Genomic DNA, 13,532 nt, shown 5'->3' with positions numbered 1-13,532 from the left:
CAATCCAGAAGGTGATGCACACGACAGGCTATCCACTAGGAGACTGCAAAGGCAGCAAGAAATCCTTTACACCGCTGAGAAATCCTTTACAACCCACCCCTTCCCTGTTCTCGCAGGTAAGTAGTCCTCACGGCAGACGACGGACAGCGCCCTCGCCACGCACAGTGCATCCTCACGACCTGGTGATGGGTTGACCATCGGTGTTAGCTAACTGACTTTCTCCAGAGGGAGAAACACAAAAGCTTGCATTTTTGTGATGAGGGTTTTTTTTTTTTTTTTTAACAACTCGGACCCAGGCCTGTGCCAAAGGCCTGCCCCTCCCTTCCCACAGAAAAAGCAGATAAAATACTTACATTTTTAAGGTTTCCAAGGTAAATGATTTGACAGAAAGAGTGAAGAGGGAAATCTTTTCCCTTATGTCCAACAGGGGGAATTTGGCTTCTTATTCTGATTCATATCTGTCCTTATATCTGGGCAGACATTGGTGGTTAGGCGGCCTTCCCCCTCATTCTGACTCAGGGCAGGGTGATACCGGTGCTCTGGCTTGCGAGTGGGGTCCAGATGCGGAGTCCAGGGGGATCAGGGTGAGACACGGGGAGATGGGGGAGCCTGCCCTCTCCATCCCCATTTGTCCCATACAGTACAGAAGCGAAGAGTGCACTTTAGAGAACCAAGGACTGACTAGGACCCAGCTCCCAGGGAGGCATCAACAAATCTCAGGAAGTAAAGGCAAGTAGCTAGCAATGGAGACCTTCACGAATGGTGGTTTTTTTTTTTTTAAGATTTTATTTATTTATTTATTTGACAGTGAGAGAGAGAGATCACAAGTAGGCAGAGAGGCAGACAGAGAGGCAGGCAGAGAGAGAGAGGGAAGCAGGCTCCCCGCCGAGCACGGAGCCCGATGTGGGACTCGATCTCAGGACCCTGAGATCATGACCTGAGCCGAAGGCAGTGGCTTAACCCACTGAGCCACCCAGGCGCCCCACGAATGGTGTTTTAATGCAAACCTCACTGATTCTCTCATTTTCGAATCTTCAGGCATTTATCAAATGGAAAGAAGGAGTACAGGCTTATTTTAACCTCCTTTTGCTATTGAAATAAAATATGGCCCCTTCTCTGGGGAGTAGTCACAAGATAAAAAACGAAGGCAATTTTTCTGGAAAAGCAGTTATAAAAAAAGAATGGGATCGGACCCGGGTCATTCTGTAATGAATGGGGTTCTATGTCTTGAGTCTCTAATCTTTGAAGCATATCCTTAGTCTGAGAACCCAGAGGTTAAGGTAAAAAATTGTTTTCTTTTTTTCTAATTATGAAAGTAATCCATGATCAAAACAATTTTTTAGAGCGGTTTTAGGTTCATAGCAAACTAGAGTGGAAAGTACAGAGTTCTCACGTATCTCCGGCTATCCCTGTGCACAAGCTCCCCGACCATCCATGTTCCATTGATCTATGAATTTTTATAGAAAATTATAAAATATAGGAAAGGAAAAAATAAAATAAAACTAACACTTAAGTCTACCAGCCAGAGAGAGCACAGTCAGCCTTCTGTTGTGTTTCTTTTGCCTGTTCTTTCCTATGTGCTGATAAACCTTACCAAACTTTGAACATGTATTCTGTGCTTTTTCCATGTAACGTCAGCTGATGAGCATTTCTCCATGTCTCCAAATGATCTTCAAAGTTTGATTTTGAATGTGATGGCGTAATGTACCATCTTTCACTGAATGCCCCAAGGGCAAGAGTTTGATTTGTGTTTCTCGGTTTAATTTCAGATGGACGTGGGTACCATCTACAGAGAGCCCCGTGAGTCACATCCTCATCCCTTCAGCCATATCCTTGCATTTTGGTTCTGGAGGCTGTTGGGGACAGCCGTTTGGGACAATCGCCTTTCTCCCTTGGGGTTTTAGACTTTAGAGGTAGAGTCTGATCCTCGAGATGAGAGCCGCAGGAAAGAAGAGAAGGCAGGCTTCCATCTTCCAAGTCAAGGCCCTCAGGGAGATCAAACCTTCTCATGGGTCTTGGCTGGCCCAGCCAGGGATGCTAAATCTGGAAGGCCCCAAGCAAATGTTGTTGAAGATGAAGTCCGCTCTAACAGGGGTGGGCCATTTTGATAACAAGTCTAGATTTCTTCACACCCTGGCTTTTGGTCCGGTCACTTCCTGAAAGGGAGGTAAATGGCCTGGGGTCTGGCTTTGGCAGACTCTTCTTGGGGTTTCTGATGACATTCCTGACTTGGGCCTACATGAACACTTAAAGTCTGGCCCCCATGTCCCTGTGAATAAATCCTTCATCACCCAAATGTAGTTGGCTCCGGGCTCTGGATGTGATGGCCGACATGGGTCCTTCCAACTCTGCCCTCACCAATGGATGTTGTCTCTCTTAGGACATGCCTATCTGAGGAAGTGGCTGCTCCTCTCGGACCCTGACGATTTCTCTGCTGGGGCCAGAGGTTACCTGAAAGCAAGCCTCTGTGTTCTGGGGCCTGGAGATGAAGCGCCCGTGAGTACATTACGGGGGTCCTCCTCACAGCTCCTCCATCTAGCAGGAGATAGAGGGAGAGGGAGAGAGAGTCCCAACATACTCGGAGTGAGCACAGAACCCCATGCAGGGCTTGATCTCAAAACCCTGAGATCACGACCTGAGCCAAAACCAAGAGTCAGACACTTAATCACCTGAGCCACCCAGGCACCCCATCTATTTTTTTTGTTGCTTTTTAAAATTGAGATGTAATTGACATACAACATTATATTAGTTTCAGTCATATAATGAATAAACGATTCATTGTTTGTATACATCGTGAGATGATCATCACGGTAAGTCTAGTTACCATCCATCGCCTTATGCAGTTTCAAACTTTTAGGATCTATTCTCTCAGTAACTTTCAAATGCACAATAGAGAATTATAAACTAGAGTCTCCGTGCTGTGCATTATATCCTCGTGACTTACTTATCTGATAACTGGAAGTTTGTACACATTGACCCCCTTCCTCCAGTCCCCTTTCCCCCACCCCGCGACAACCACTGAACTGTTGTATATTTTTCTTTTTTGCAAAAGTGAGATAATTCTCTATGTTCTACTCCAAGTTGAATTTTATCACCTGAGAATATACCATTATCATCTTTACACACCAGTAAGTCAAGTTCAAGTTGGAGATGGGAAGAATGAGATAGGTATGCAGACCTGGGGAGGTATCAGCATCTTTTGATGTTTGGCAAGAAAGAAGGTTGGGAATAGCTGTGGGAGAGGGAGGAAGGGTTAATTCCAGGTAAATGGAAGGACACAAGGGCGCCCAGCTCTGTAGAACGTCGTTATACTCAGGGGCCTGGAAGCAGGTGGGTGGACAGCCGAGGTGTTGGGCGTGGGGAAGGCAGGACTAGGGGAAGCGCAGGGCCAAGGTAGCTTGGGCATCGGGACATGGCTGGTGGTGCTGGGTGGGGAGGGTGCAGGAGTGCAAGGCTTAGAGCTGGTGAGGGGGATGGAGAATAGGGAAGGGGTAGGGAACGCACATTTATTGAGCAGCTGCTGTGTGCCAAGCTGTGTCGGGAGCTCCGCTCTGTGTGAGTGGGAGGTTGGAGGAGGCAGATAGGTTGCAAGCGGTCTTCAGAGAAGGGTTTCAGTGGTCAAGGTTTTGCTAGAGGAGTGGCCCTGAGTGGCTGGAGGTTCCAGATGTGACCGTACTTCTAGCAGCGGAAGGGAAGGGGTGGAGGAAGGGAACCTTGTTGGCAAATGACTTGACCACATTGATGCGGAGAATTAGAAATGAAATAGGCAAGTGGTGAGGCAGGTGCTGAAGTCGGGAAGGAACGGTGAGCACATGTCCTCAGCTTGGTGGATGGTATCAGTGAGAACCAGGGGAGAGAGTGGCGCATGGGGTGATGGGGTCTTCAGATGAAAGACATGGTGGAGTGATGGGGGGTGCAGGTGCCAGGTGTGGCCTTCTCTTCCCAGCCTGGGATGGCCAAGAGGAGAGGGAGAGGCAAGAGCGGGGAAATCGGATCTCCAGGGGAGAAGAGTGGCAGGAGGCAGACGACAAATTCTATGAGAGTCAGGAATAGGAGTTGGCTGATGACAAGGGCTCAGAAAGTCACAGTGGAGGGGGTTAGGGGATGGAGAGCGCAGGGTTCTGTGCTGTACAGGGGGCTGATGGAGCTCCAGTGGGCAAGCCCCACCTAAAGACACCTGTCCCTCTCTTTTGTCCCATACAGTCCCGTCCTGTCCTTCTGTAGCATGTCTTTCCAAACATCATGCCATCTTGCTCCTTCTCAAGGCATCGCTGAGTCTATCACCCATCTCTAAAACATTTCTTCCTCTTCTTCCTTTGAATTGGAACCTTGCTTTTTCCTGATGAAGCCACTTCTTTTGAAACCAACTCAGGCAGAAGCCCCTACTTTCTGCTCCAACTCTCCGTGGGTTCTGGAATGGGAGGAGTGGCCAGCTTCAGTGTTCCCACTGCAGCCTTCCCGCCGGCGGCTCTTCCCAACCGCAGCACGGCCTCCTCCTTTAATTACAGGCTGCTTTGCTGGTTGTTTCTCCCTCTCTGGGCTGTTACCTACCCCTCCCACAGGCAGAGCTTGTCCAGGGGTGTCCCTGCTTCCTGATTCTCACCTTCACCATTGTCCTGAGTGACATATCCTCACTGATGAGCCACCGATGTCTGATTTTATTTCCTTTAAGACCCTGAGTTCAGAAATCCCTCTTTCCACCACCCTGTCCCCCTGCTGAAAGACAGTCCTTCCTCCCTGGTGTTACAGTCCCCCCCCACCCCCCAGCTTCTGCTGGTTTTCGCAATCCGTTCGTGACCTCCTTCCACGCTCTCCCCTCCTCCAGCCTGGACGCCATCCTCCACCACAGCCCTCACCACGTGCTTCCTGGCCCCATAGTATGGGTCTCCTGCCACACCTCAGGACCCCACCATTCCTCACCGTTTACACCACTCCTTGGTCAGTTTCAGTGGCAGAAGTCACCTGGAGGTGCTGGTTAGGTGAACATGGGTGATATCAACCTCTTCTCTTACTTGAGTGTGGTTTACTCCTTGTCCCATTCGCCACAGTGCTGTTTCCAGACTTTGCTCTCTTTCCTAAGCCTCATTCTCTGCCTCCTGAGAGAGGCAGAGCTGCACAGTGGTGAACAATAGAAATGCCTGAAGCTCCTTCTGTCCTCATTCCTGACTTCATTTGTCTTTTGTCACTTCCCCAGCTTCCTGCCTCCTTTGCCCTGTGTGCCAGTCCTCCGCCATCTTGTTCTCCCTGCTCTCCTGAGTGTCTTCTCTTCTGCCCTTAGGCCTGTACCGGGCTCAAGGTTTCCCTACCTTCAAACACCCTCACCTCACTTCTCTCATTTCTCCCCACCCCTCTTCTCCAGGTTGCTTGCAGCTCGCTTCCAGGCATGACCAACTTCATCAGGGGGCACGCTGGGAACCTCTACTCCTCTCCCAGCTGCTCATTCCTCCTCCGCTTCATGATTCCTACTATCTTCCTTCCCTAAAGCCTGGAAGGTCCCCATTGCCAACCTCCAGGGGTCTCTTCTCTGCTATTAATCCTCTCTGTTCCTCCACAGCCTTTGATTCCAGAGCCCATGACTTAATTCAAATTCTCTTTTCCCTTAGCATGGGAGATTTTTCTTGATTCTTGCTGTTTTTTTTTTTTTTTTTAAATATAGATCCTTCAAATTCAGTGGCTCAGTAAAGTTCCCTTGCTTGCCTCTTTGCTGTGTCCTTGACCCTCACTTTCATGGAGCCCATCTCTGTCCATGTGAGGCTCCTAAATTGATCCAGCTTGGACTTTTGGAGCTCTAGACATTCAGGTTCAGTTGCTGAGTAATAAAGCTGCAGAAACATGTCCCTTAGGCCCCTCTAAATTAACATAGGAAAACTCAGGTTCATCTGCTGCTCACTCCTCATGACGACTTCCATCTTGTGTTAGGTGACATCTTAGGAAACAGCATCGTCATCCAGTCTCCCATGCTAGAGGCCTTTCATTCCTCAACCCTCAGTCCCACATCTGTCAGTCCACATGCACATGGTTGGTCAGTCTTTTTGGCATGATCACCTCCGAGCATACTTCTCTCTCCCATCCCAAGAGCAGAGTCTGAGGTCATGGTCCCCTCACATCTCCCCTGGGCCCTTGCGTGAATTAAGATATAGGTTCAGCTGCTGTAACAAAGATACCCTGAATAATAGGCATTAAGGAAGATTGAAGTGTGTTTTTCTCCCTCATAAGTGCTTGGGGGAGGCAGTCCAGAGCTGGCACGGTGCTCCCGCAATGACCAGAGATGCAGGCTCCTGGTCTTCTCCCTGCTGTCTTCATCATGTAGCTTCCATCTCATGATCCAATATGGTTGCTGCAGTTCCCACCATTGGGTCTGTATTCCAGCCAGTGGAACGGCAGGACAGGAGCTTGCTTAAAGGTGGGCTTTCACTGTGAGACGGTGAGCTCTGTGGGGGCAGGACCTCTGTCTACCTTGTTCACTGCTGCATCCCTCCCCCTTCAGCACAATCCAGTCATCACTCACTGACATAAACACTTGTTGAGTGAACAAACACATGTTACTGAAGACAGACAGGCCAGCTTAGACCTGTCACTTCTGCACTCTTGTGAATGGGTGGAGCAGGTAGGAGACCAAGATTCTTGAATGCCCGCCATGTGTGTTTCCACATTATTGAAGTTGATCTGTCCAGCAGTCTGCAAGGTCAGTGTTACTCTTTCCACTGTCCAGGTCGGGGAGTTGAGTCTCAGGGGGAAGGATCCTGCCTGAGATCACACGTTAGTAAGTATCAGGGCGAAAGCTACCTTTCTTCAGAATGCACCATTTAGGGGGTGTTGGATGAAGAAGGGGAGATATTGTGCTCACGAACTCTTTAAGGAATCACATTTGGTTGCTTTGTAGCTGGAGAGAAAGGACCCCTCTGAAGACAAGGAGGACATCGAAAACAATCTGCTCAGGCCAACTGGCGTGGCCCTTCGAGGAGCCCACTTCTGCCTGAAGGTCTTCAGAGCTGAGGACTTACCGCAGAGTGAGTCTGGTGTCTTCCCTGGGCTGGAGGCCCAAGACTGAGATTGGGAGCAGAGCCCCTGGGCTGGGGAAGAAGTCACTAGATGGTGGAAGGCCTCAGTGTCTCCACAAATGAAAAACATCTGTCCTCTTGGTGAGCCGTCACTCCAGTTTGCCTGGGATGGTCCCAGTTTCAGCACTGCAGGCCCACCCTCCATCTCTGACCAACCGGGGCAGTGGGTCACACTCACTGTGGCCACATTCCCAAGAGAGATAGGGTGGCCCATGCCTGGTTTCTTCCAGCGACTGGCCCTGCACTCGCCCCATCCTGTGGGCTCAGTAAATGCTGGGGGAATCACACTGAATATTTTAAGTCGTGGGTGTCGATCTAGACTGCATGCTAGAACTGCCCGGGACCTTTAAAGGGGCTTTAAAGATGCCGGGACCTCTCCTCCGGTGTTTCACGCTGACTGCGTTTGGAGTAAGGCTCACACACGGGTCGTTTTTAAAGGGTGAGCCCCTGTTTTGAGGCATCTATTAGCCTAAGCAAATGTTTCTGTCCATAGCAGAGTCAGTGAGAGCATTTGCAACTTAGGTCCTTGTTTATAAGTCTTGTATAAAGCTAATTATTTGAGGGTTTCAACCCTTTGACTAATGACTCAATAAAAGAAATGCATCCCTTCTGTACAAGCTTAATGGTACCCAGATCATGGGGAAAACCTTTAAGAAAGTAAATGGGCATTAAAATACATGCTTAATAACCATCTTCATTTGTTGGTTGAAACTATGCAGAAGGGAGGCTGGTGAGCTCCCATAGGGGGCTGGGGAAATAGAAATGTTTGCTTTGTTTAAGATAAATGTGCTTTATATTTAATTCTCTACAAGCTTGTTTAAATATAAATAAAATGAACTAGGTGGGTAAATAGGACATAAATATTTGCTAGTTGTTGTTATCTTTTGTATTCACATAGACAGCAGCTGGTATATAATCTCTAACTGTCCCTCCTCTCTTTCATATGCACGTAGATATCTATACAAGCTATTAATACACATAGGCACTTATCCATCTATCTGCATATATATATATATATATTTATTTATTTATTTATTTAAAAGATTTTATTTATTTATTTGACAGAGAGAGAGGTCACAAGTAGGCAGAGAGGCAGGCAGAGAGAGAGAGGAAGCAGGCTCCCTGCAGAGCAGAGAGCCCGATGCGGGGCTCGATCCCAGGACCCTGAGATCATGACCTGAGCCGAAGGCAGCGGCTTAATCCACTGAACCACCCAGGCGCCCCTGCATATATATTTATACATAATATGACTAATCCAGTAAAATATTGGTTTGGAGTAAAATAAAATCATTTAAAAATGATTGCATTTATTCATTTGACACACACACAGAGAGAGAGAGGGAGGGAGCACAAGCAGGGAGAGTGGGAGGAGGGAAGCAGGCTCCCTGCTGAACTCCAGGGAGCCCAATTTGGGGCTTGATCCTAGAACCCCACGATCATGACCAGAGCTGAAGGCAGACACTTCTTCTAGTGGATCTGTTCAGAAAGTCCTTGAGAGCAGGGGCTGGTGAACAAAGCTGTTTGGGCAGGGTCAGGGGCTGCTGTTCTGGGAGTCCCCAGGCTGTCACGGACGCCGCAGTGTCTCTCTCACAGAGTCCCAAGACTGCTGGGAGATGGGTAGCTAGAAAGTGAGGTTTTGGAGGTTGGATAGCCTGTGGGCATTGACCAGCATGTTCTCCCCAGTGGATGACGCCGTGATGGACAACGTGAAGCAGATCTTCGGCTTTGACAGTAACAAGAAGAACTTGGTGGATCCCTTCATGGAAGTCAGCTTTGCGGGGAAAATGGTAAGGAGTAAGGAAGCAGGAGGAATCTCTCCGGAGGGGACCGTTGGGGGTCCCCGTGGATGGTGCTGAGCAGAGTAAAGGACATGAGGTGCGCACAGGCAGCCCTTGGTGCGGCCCTATCAGAAGGTGCACCTGGGCGGGGGGGGGGGGCTCACTGCGGGGCACACGGTGAGACACTCACCCAGGCCTGGCTCTCTGGTCTGCTTCAGTATCTGGGACGGACACATGGGTGAGAGACATGGGGAGGACAGGTAGACAGTGGATAGATAGAAGAGTGTTTGGGGGAAAATTAAGCACTGGCATGAAAACCAGAGAAGGCATAAAGATGGGGGGAGCTTAAAAAAAGTGGTAGAAACATAATGATTATTTTAAAAAAGCTGTGGCAGGAGTTGAGCAGAGAAAGTCCACTCTGTGGGGGACCTGGGATGACTCACACCTCTCTTCCTTGCAGCTGGCCTTTGCGCCCAGAGACAGGGCTGCTGCTGGGGCTCCTGTGGGCCCCCTTCCAGCCCATCCCAGGCAGGCAGGCCCTTCCCAGTCTCCCCTGCCTGTCCCACAGGCTCTCCCAGGCTTCAGGCTTCAGCCTTGCCCCTCTGCGGAGGACTCCCACAGCTGTTTCGCTCTGACACCTTCTTCAGCCCCAGACCTCCCCAGGGTTTTGTGCATCCCTGGTGCCCCTTGGGCCCTGTGGAAGACTCATCTGCCCCACCTGCCCCACTTCCAGGAGCCTCCATCCTACCCAGGTACCACTGCCAAAGGCAGAGAACGTGGGCCTGCCTTGATTCTTCCCTCTTTTTTGACCTCCTTCCAACAAACATCGCCCTCCCCCTTTGATTTCAAACGTGTCCCAAAGCCGTTCCCTCCCCTCCACCCACTGTCATCTCTTCCCAAGACCACACAGCAGCCTTGGGTTCATTCTCTTCTCTGGGTTCTCCCCATAAAAGGCTCTAGAATAATTACCCGAAAACGTCTCTACAATGACGTTCAAGCCGCATAATCCGGCTGATCTGGTCCTGCCCAGCGGAACTTTCTGACCACATCTCCTTGGCCTAAGTCAGTTCTTAACGTGTTTGTGCGAGTAAGAAAATGGCGCCCCCTGCCGGGAACGCGCACCTCTGCAGCCTGGGCTTGGAGCGCTGGGTTAGGCGGGGTTGCAGCCACTGGGGCTCCCTCCCCGCACTCTCGGGTGTGTACAAACTGTACAGCTCACACAGTGGCCTTGTGTCCTCTTGTCTGCCCTGTCTCCTCTTTCCCTTATTGGTCACACCTCTAGCCTTTGCCCGTGTCCTTCCTGCCCCCTTCCCCACAAAGCCCAGCATCTTTCAGTGTCCGGCTTGCCTACCCCCACGGGCCCGAGGCACTAGTTCATTCCTCGGCGCCCCACGGTGCCCTAGGCCCTCTTTTAGCCGATTTTCCATTCCGTTCTGGTAGCTGTTAGCATCTGTTTCTCCGACTTGTGGGCAAGAACCTGTTCTTATTTAGTCCATGACCTCAAAGCTGAGACTGTGGTGGAAATTGTGGGAAAAATGACAGGTCAGGTGGGCGCAGACTGCCTCCCCACACTGCGCCCAGAACCCCTGGGAGCGGGCTGCCTCTGGGATGTGTCTGACCGCAGGGAGTTGGCAAGGGTGGGGGGCAGGGCCCTCTGAAGTTGTGCCAACCTTGCGGAGAGTTCCACCTGCTGCAGAAGCTGGGGTGGGAGAGTTGAGTCAGATGGCTTGGAGGTTGACGGGAAAATCCGAACAGGGCAGAGCAGACGGGCTGAGAATCTGAGCTGGGTGGCCGAGGATGGGCGTCCCAGGCCGGCTCCCCCTTTGCTCCCCAGGCAGAAGTGGGGCGGAGGAAGACAGCCCGCACGGGTTATAGGACAACTGGAGAGAAGTTTTAAAAATTTGCATTAAACACTAAAAGCTGATGGTAGTGATGGAGTGATGGAGGCGGTGTGGGTTCCTATTTGTAGAGCACTTTGAAATTTTCCTTTCACTTAATCTTTTCTTAGATTCATTTTGAAAAGGAGCTGGCAGCTGCCAGCCCATCCCACCAACAAAGGCAGTGGAGGGGGGGCGGGGGGAGGGAGGGGTGTGTTCTCTCTGATGCCCAGACTCACTCCCCGCCTGTTGTTTCTTCTTTTATTACTGACGTACCTGTTTACTAAGCCATTTTGAAAATTACAGAAAAAAGTAAATAAAATGACCCATAATTCACCATATAATGTTCATTTTTGGTGCCTGTCTTTCCAGTTTTCCCCCTGTATATAGGTGATAGGCATTTTCCTCCTGACTCTTCATTGTGAATATTTTAAAACATCAAGAAAAGTTAGAAGAGTTTTTGGATGAACACCCTGTGCTCTGTATGACCTCCACTTAGATGAAGCAACTGCTAACATTTTGTTGCGTTTGCTTTCTATATATAGATACTTTTTTTTTTTCTGGCTGAATCATTTGAAACCTAGTTGCAGACTTTATTCCTAAAGGCTTCAGCAGGGATCCCGAGAAGAAAAATTTTTGTAACTACAGTAATATGATCACACCTACGAGATGGAACAGTCATTCCCTAACATTGGCAGATTCTGGCTCATAGAAATTTTCTCTGATTATCCCAGAAATGTCCTTTGGAGCTGGCTTCATTTTGTGCTGTTCTAAGACCCAACTAGAATTCATGCTCTGCATTTGGCCCTTAGGCCTCTACAGTCTCTTCTGTAACTGCCCCTCCTGACCTTCCCCACCTACCCCAACCATTGTTCTCACCCCTTGACTTTTTGAAGAGCCCAGGCCTCTTGTCTATGTTCTGGATTTGTCAGTTTGTTTCCTTTTGGTGTTGTTTACGGTGCTCCCTCTGGCCCCTGCATTTCCTACAAACTGGAAATCAGTTCTCAGGATGAGATTTGTTTCAGATTCAGTATTTCAGCAAGAGTGTGTCGTAATGTCGTAATGACGTTGAGTGTGCAGTGTTGCATCATGACAAGAAGCAGTATGAGGTTGTTCCATCACTGGTGATGACTATCTGGTCATTTGCTTAAGACGGTGATTCCGGATCTCTCTCTTGTCAAAATACATGCTCCCTTTTGTACTTTGCAAGTCATCTGTGGGCAGTGTCTTGGCACCAGGTTTATATCCTTTTCTCAGCAACGTCTTACCTAATGGTCTATGTGGCCATTGATCTCCTTGCCTGAATAAGTCATTTACTTGGGGTAGCAAAGTGGTGATTTTCTCATTATCATTCCTTTTCTCTTTATAAGTTGGTGTTTTTCTGGAAAGAAGAGCTTTTCTCCCCCTTAGTGTCTTTGAGTATTACTATGGAACTCAATAATTTTTGTTAATTCAGTGGGTTAAAATCAGTCATTCCTGTGTTGGATGTTTGATCTGTTCTGAAGTTGGCCATTGGGGGTCCCTTCGAGCTGGTTCCCCTCTCCCGAGCCTAACTCAGGGTCTCAGTGAAAATGTATGTGGGAGAGGTAACTCGGATCTTAAACTCTCTCCCACTGAGTTGTAAATGCTCACTGTGGGTCCTCGCCCAAGTGTGGGTCTTCACCTAAGTGCAGTGTTAGTTTGGACCTGGGATCAGGGTCTGATGCCCTGTATCTAGCCTCAGGAGGGATTGTAACACAAGGAAGGAAGGCGAGAAGGAAATGGGAAGATGTGGCTGGACAGGCTTGTGGGACACTTCCTCTAAAGACTGGGATTAATTTCCCAATTTGACAGGTAGGGAAAGTCATGTCTCAAGATTGTTTTTATTTTTTATTTCACGTTCCCCCAAATGGTAGGGTGCTTTGATGGTGGGAAGAACCAAACCGGACCTGCCTTCAAATTTAATGGCTTTTCTGGGGGCCAAGTCTCAGAGCTCCAGGGCTCCTGGCTGCTCCTGGGTCATCGAAGGCACCTTGATCTCTCAAGGTCTTCTGTTCTGAGATGTCCTTGGTTGGCCCTGGGGGGTTTTCTAGGTAGGTGCAAATGTCTGTGAGAGGTGATGAGCTAGGGGAACCTGAGCAAGGCAAGGGACATATAAAGCTGGTGACCGGGCTTCTGCAAGAAGCTACACACCCTTATTTTCCCCCTAGAAGGAAGGAAGGGGCTTATTGTGACCAAGGAAGCTGAGCCCCTCCCTTCTGAAAGCTTCAGCCTGTTGGACTTCCCTGGTGGTCCCCAGATATTTGTGTCAGCCTCTCTCTCCTTCAGCTACCCTTACTGTCTGTCTCCTTCTGCAAGTCCCTCTCCCTCAGCCAGCCCGTGTGTCACTTTTTCTCATTACAACCTTATTTGGAGTCCTGGGGTTTTGTCTTCTGTGTGTCCACCCACCACCCCAGCTTGACCCTCATTGCACTTCCTCCCATGGACACTTGGTGGCACTATTATCCAAGATGTGAACCATACCGGATTTTACACACACACACACACACACACACACACACACACACACACACACACACTTCTTGGTGAGAAGGAAAGGAGAGGTACTTGGGGACAGGGTGGGAGACTTTGAAACAACTTTTTTCCCGAATGCAAGAAGAAAACCAATTGATTATTAAAAAAATTGTAAATAATCATAGAAAATAAAGGAAAATGAAAAAGAAACTAACCATATTTCTGTACCCCACATTACTGTGGAGATAACCACTGTTAATATTTGTGTGTATTTCTTGTAGTATGTTTTTCTTTCTACTGCTTTCACTCCCAACCCTCCCCTC

General features: G+C 49.1%; 1 protein-coding gene across 24 annotated transcripts in view; it reads left to right on the top strand.

Moving 5' to 3' along the window:
• The window catches only part of DYSF (dysferlin), a 203,405-nt gene that overhangs the window by 54,264 nt on the left and 135,609 nt on the right, over nt 1–13,532 (top strand). For all 24 annotated transcript variants that reach the window (XM_045978655.1, XM_045978680.1, XM_045978675.1 and 21 more), the window contains 4 exons: nt 1,770–1,800; nt 2,381–2,496; nt 6,884–7,010; nt 8,745–8,848. In XM_045978655.1, coding sequence (XP_045834611.1) covers nt 1,770–1,800; nt 2,381–2,496; nt 6,884–7,010; nt 8,745–8,848 — 378 coding nt within the window. The remainder of the gene's footprint in view (nt 1–1,769; nt 1,801–2,380; nt 2,497–6,883; nt 7,011–8,744; nt 8,849–13,532) is intronic.

This window comes from Meles meles, chromosome 15 (genome assembly GCF_922984935.1).
Source record: "Meles meles chromosome 15, mMelMel3.1 paternal haplotype, whole genome shotgun sequence".
Lineage (NCBI taxonomy): Eukaryota > Metazoa > Chordata > Mammalia > Carnivora > Mustelidae > Meles > Meles meles.
This window is presented reverse-complemented; position numbering and strand designations above follow the sequence as displayed.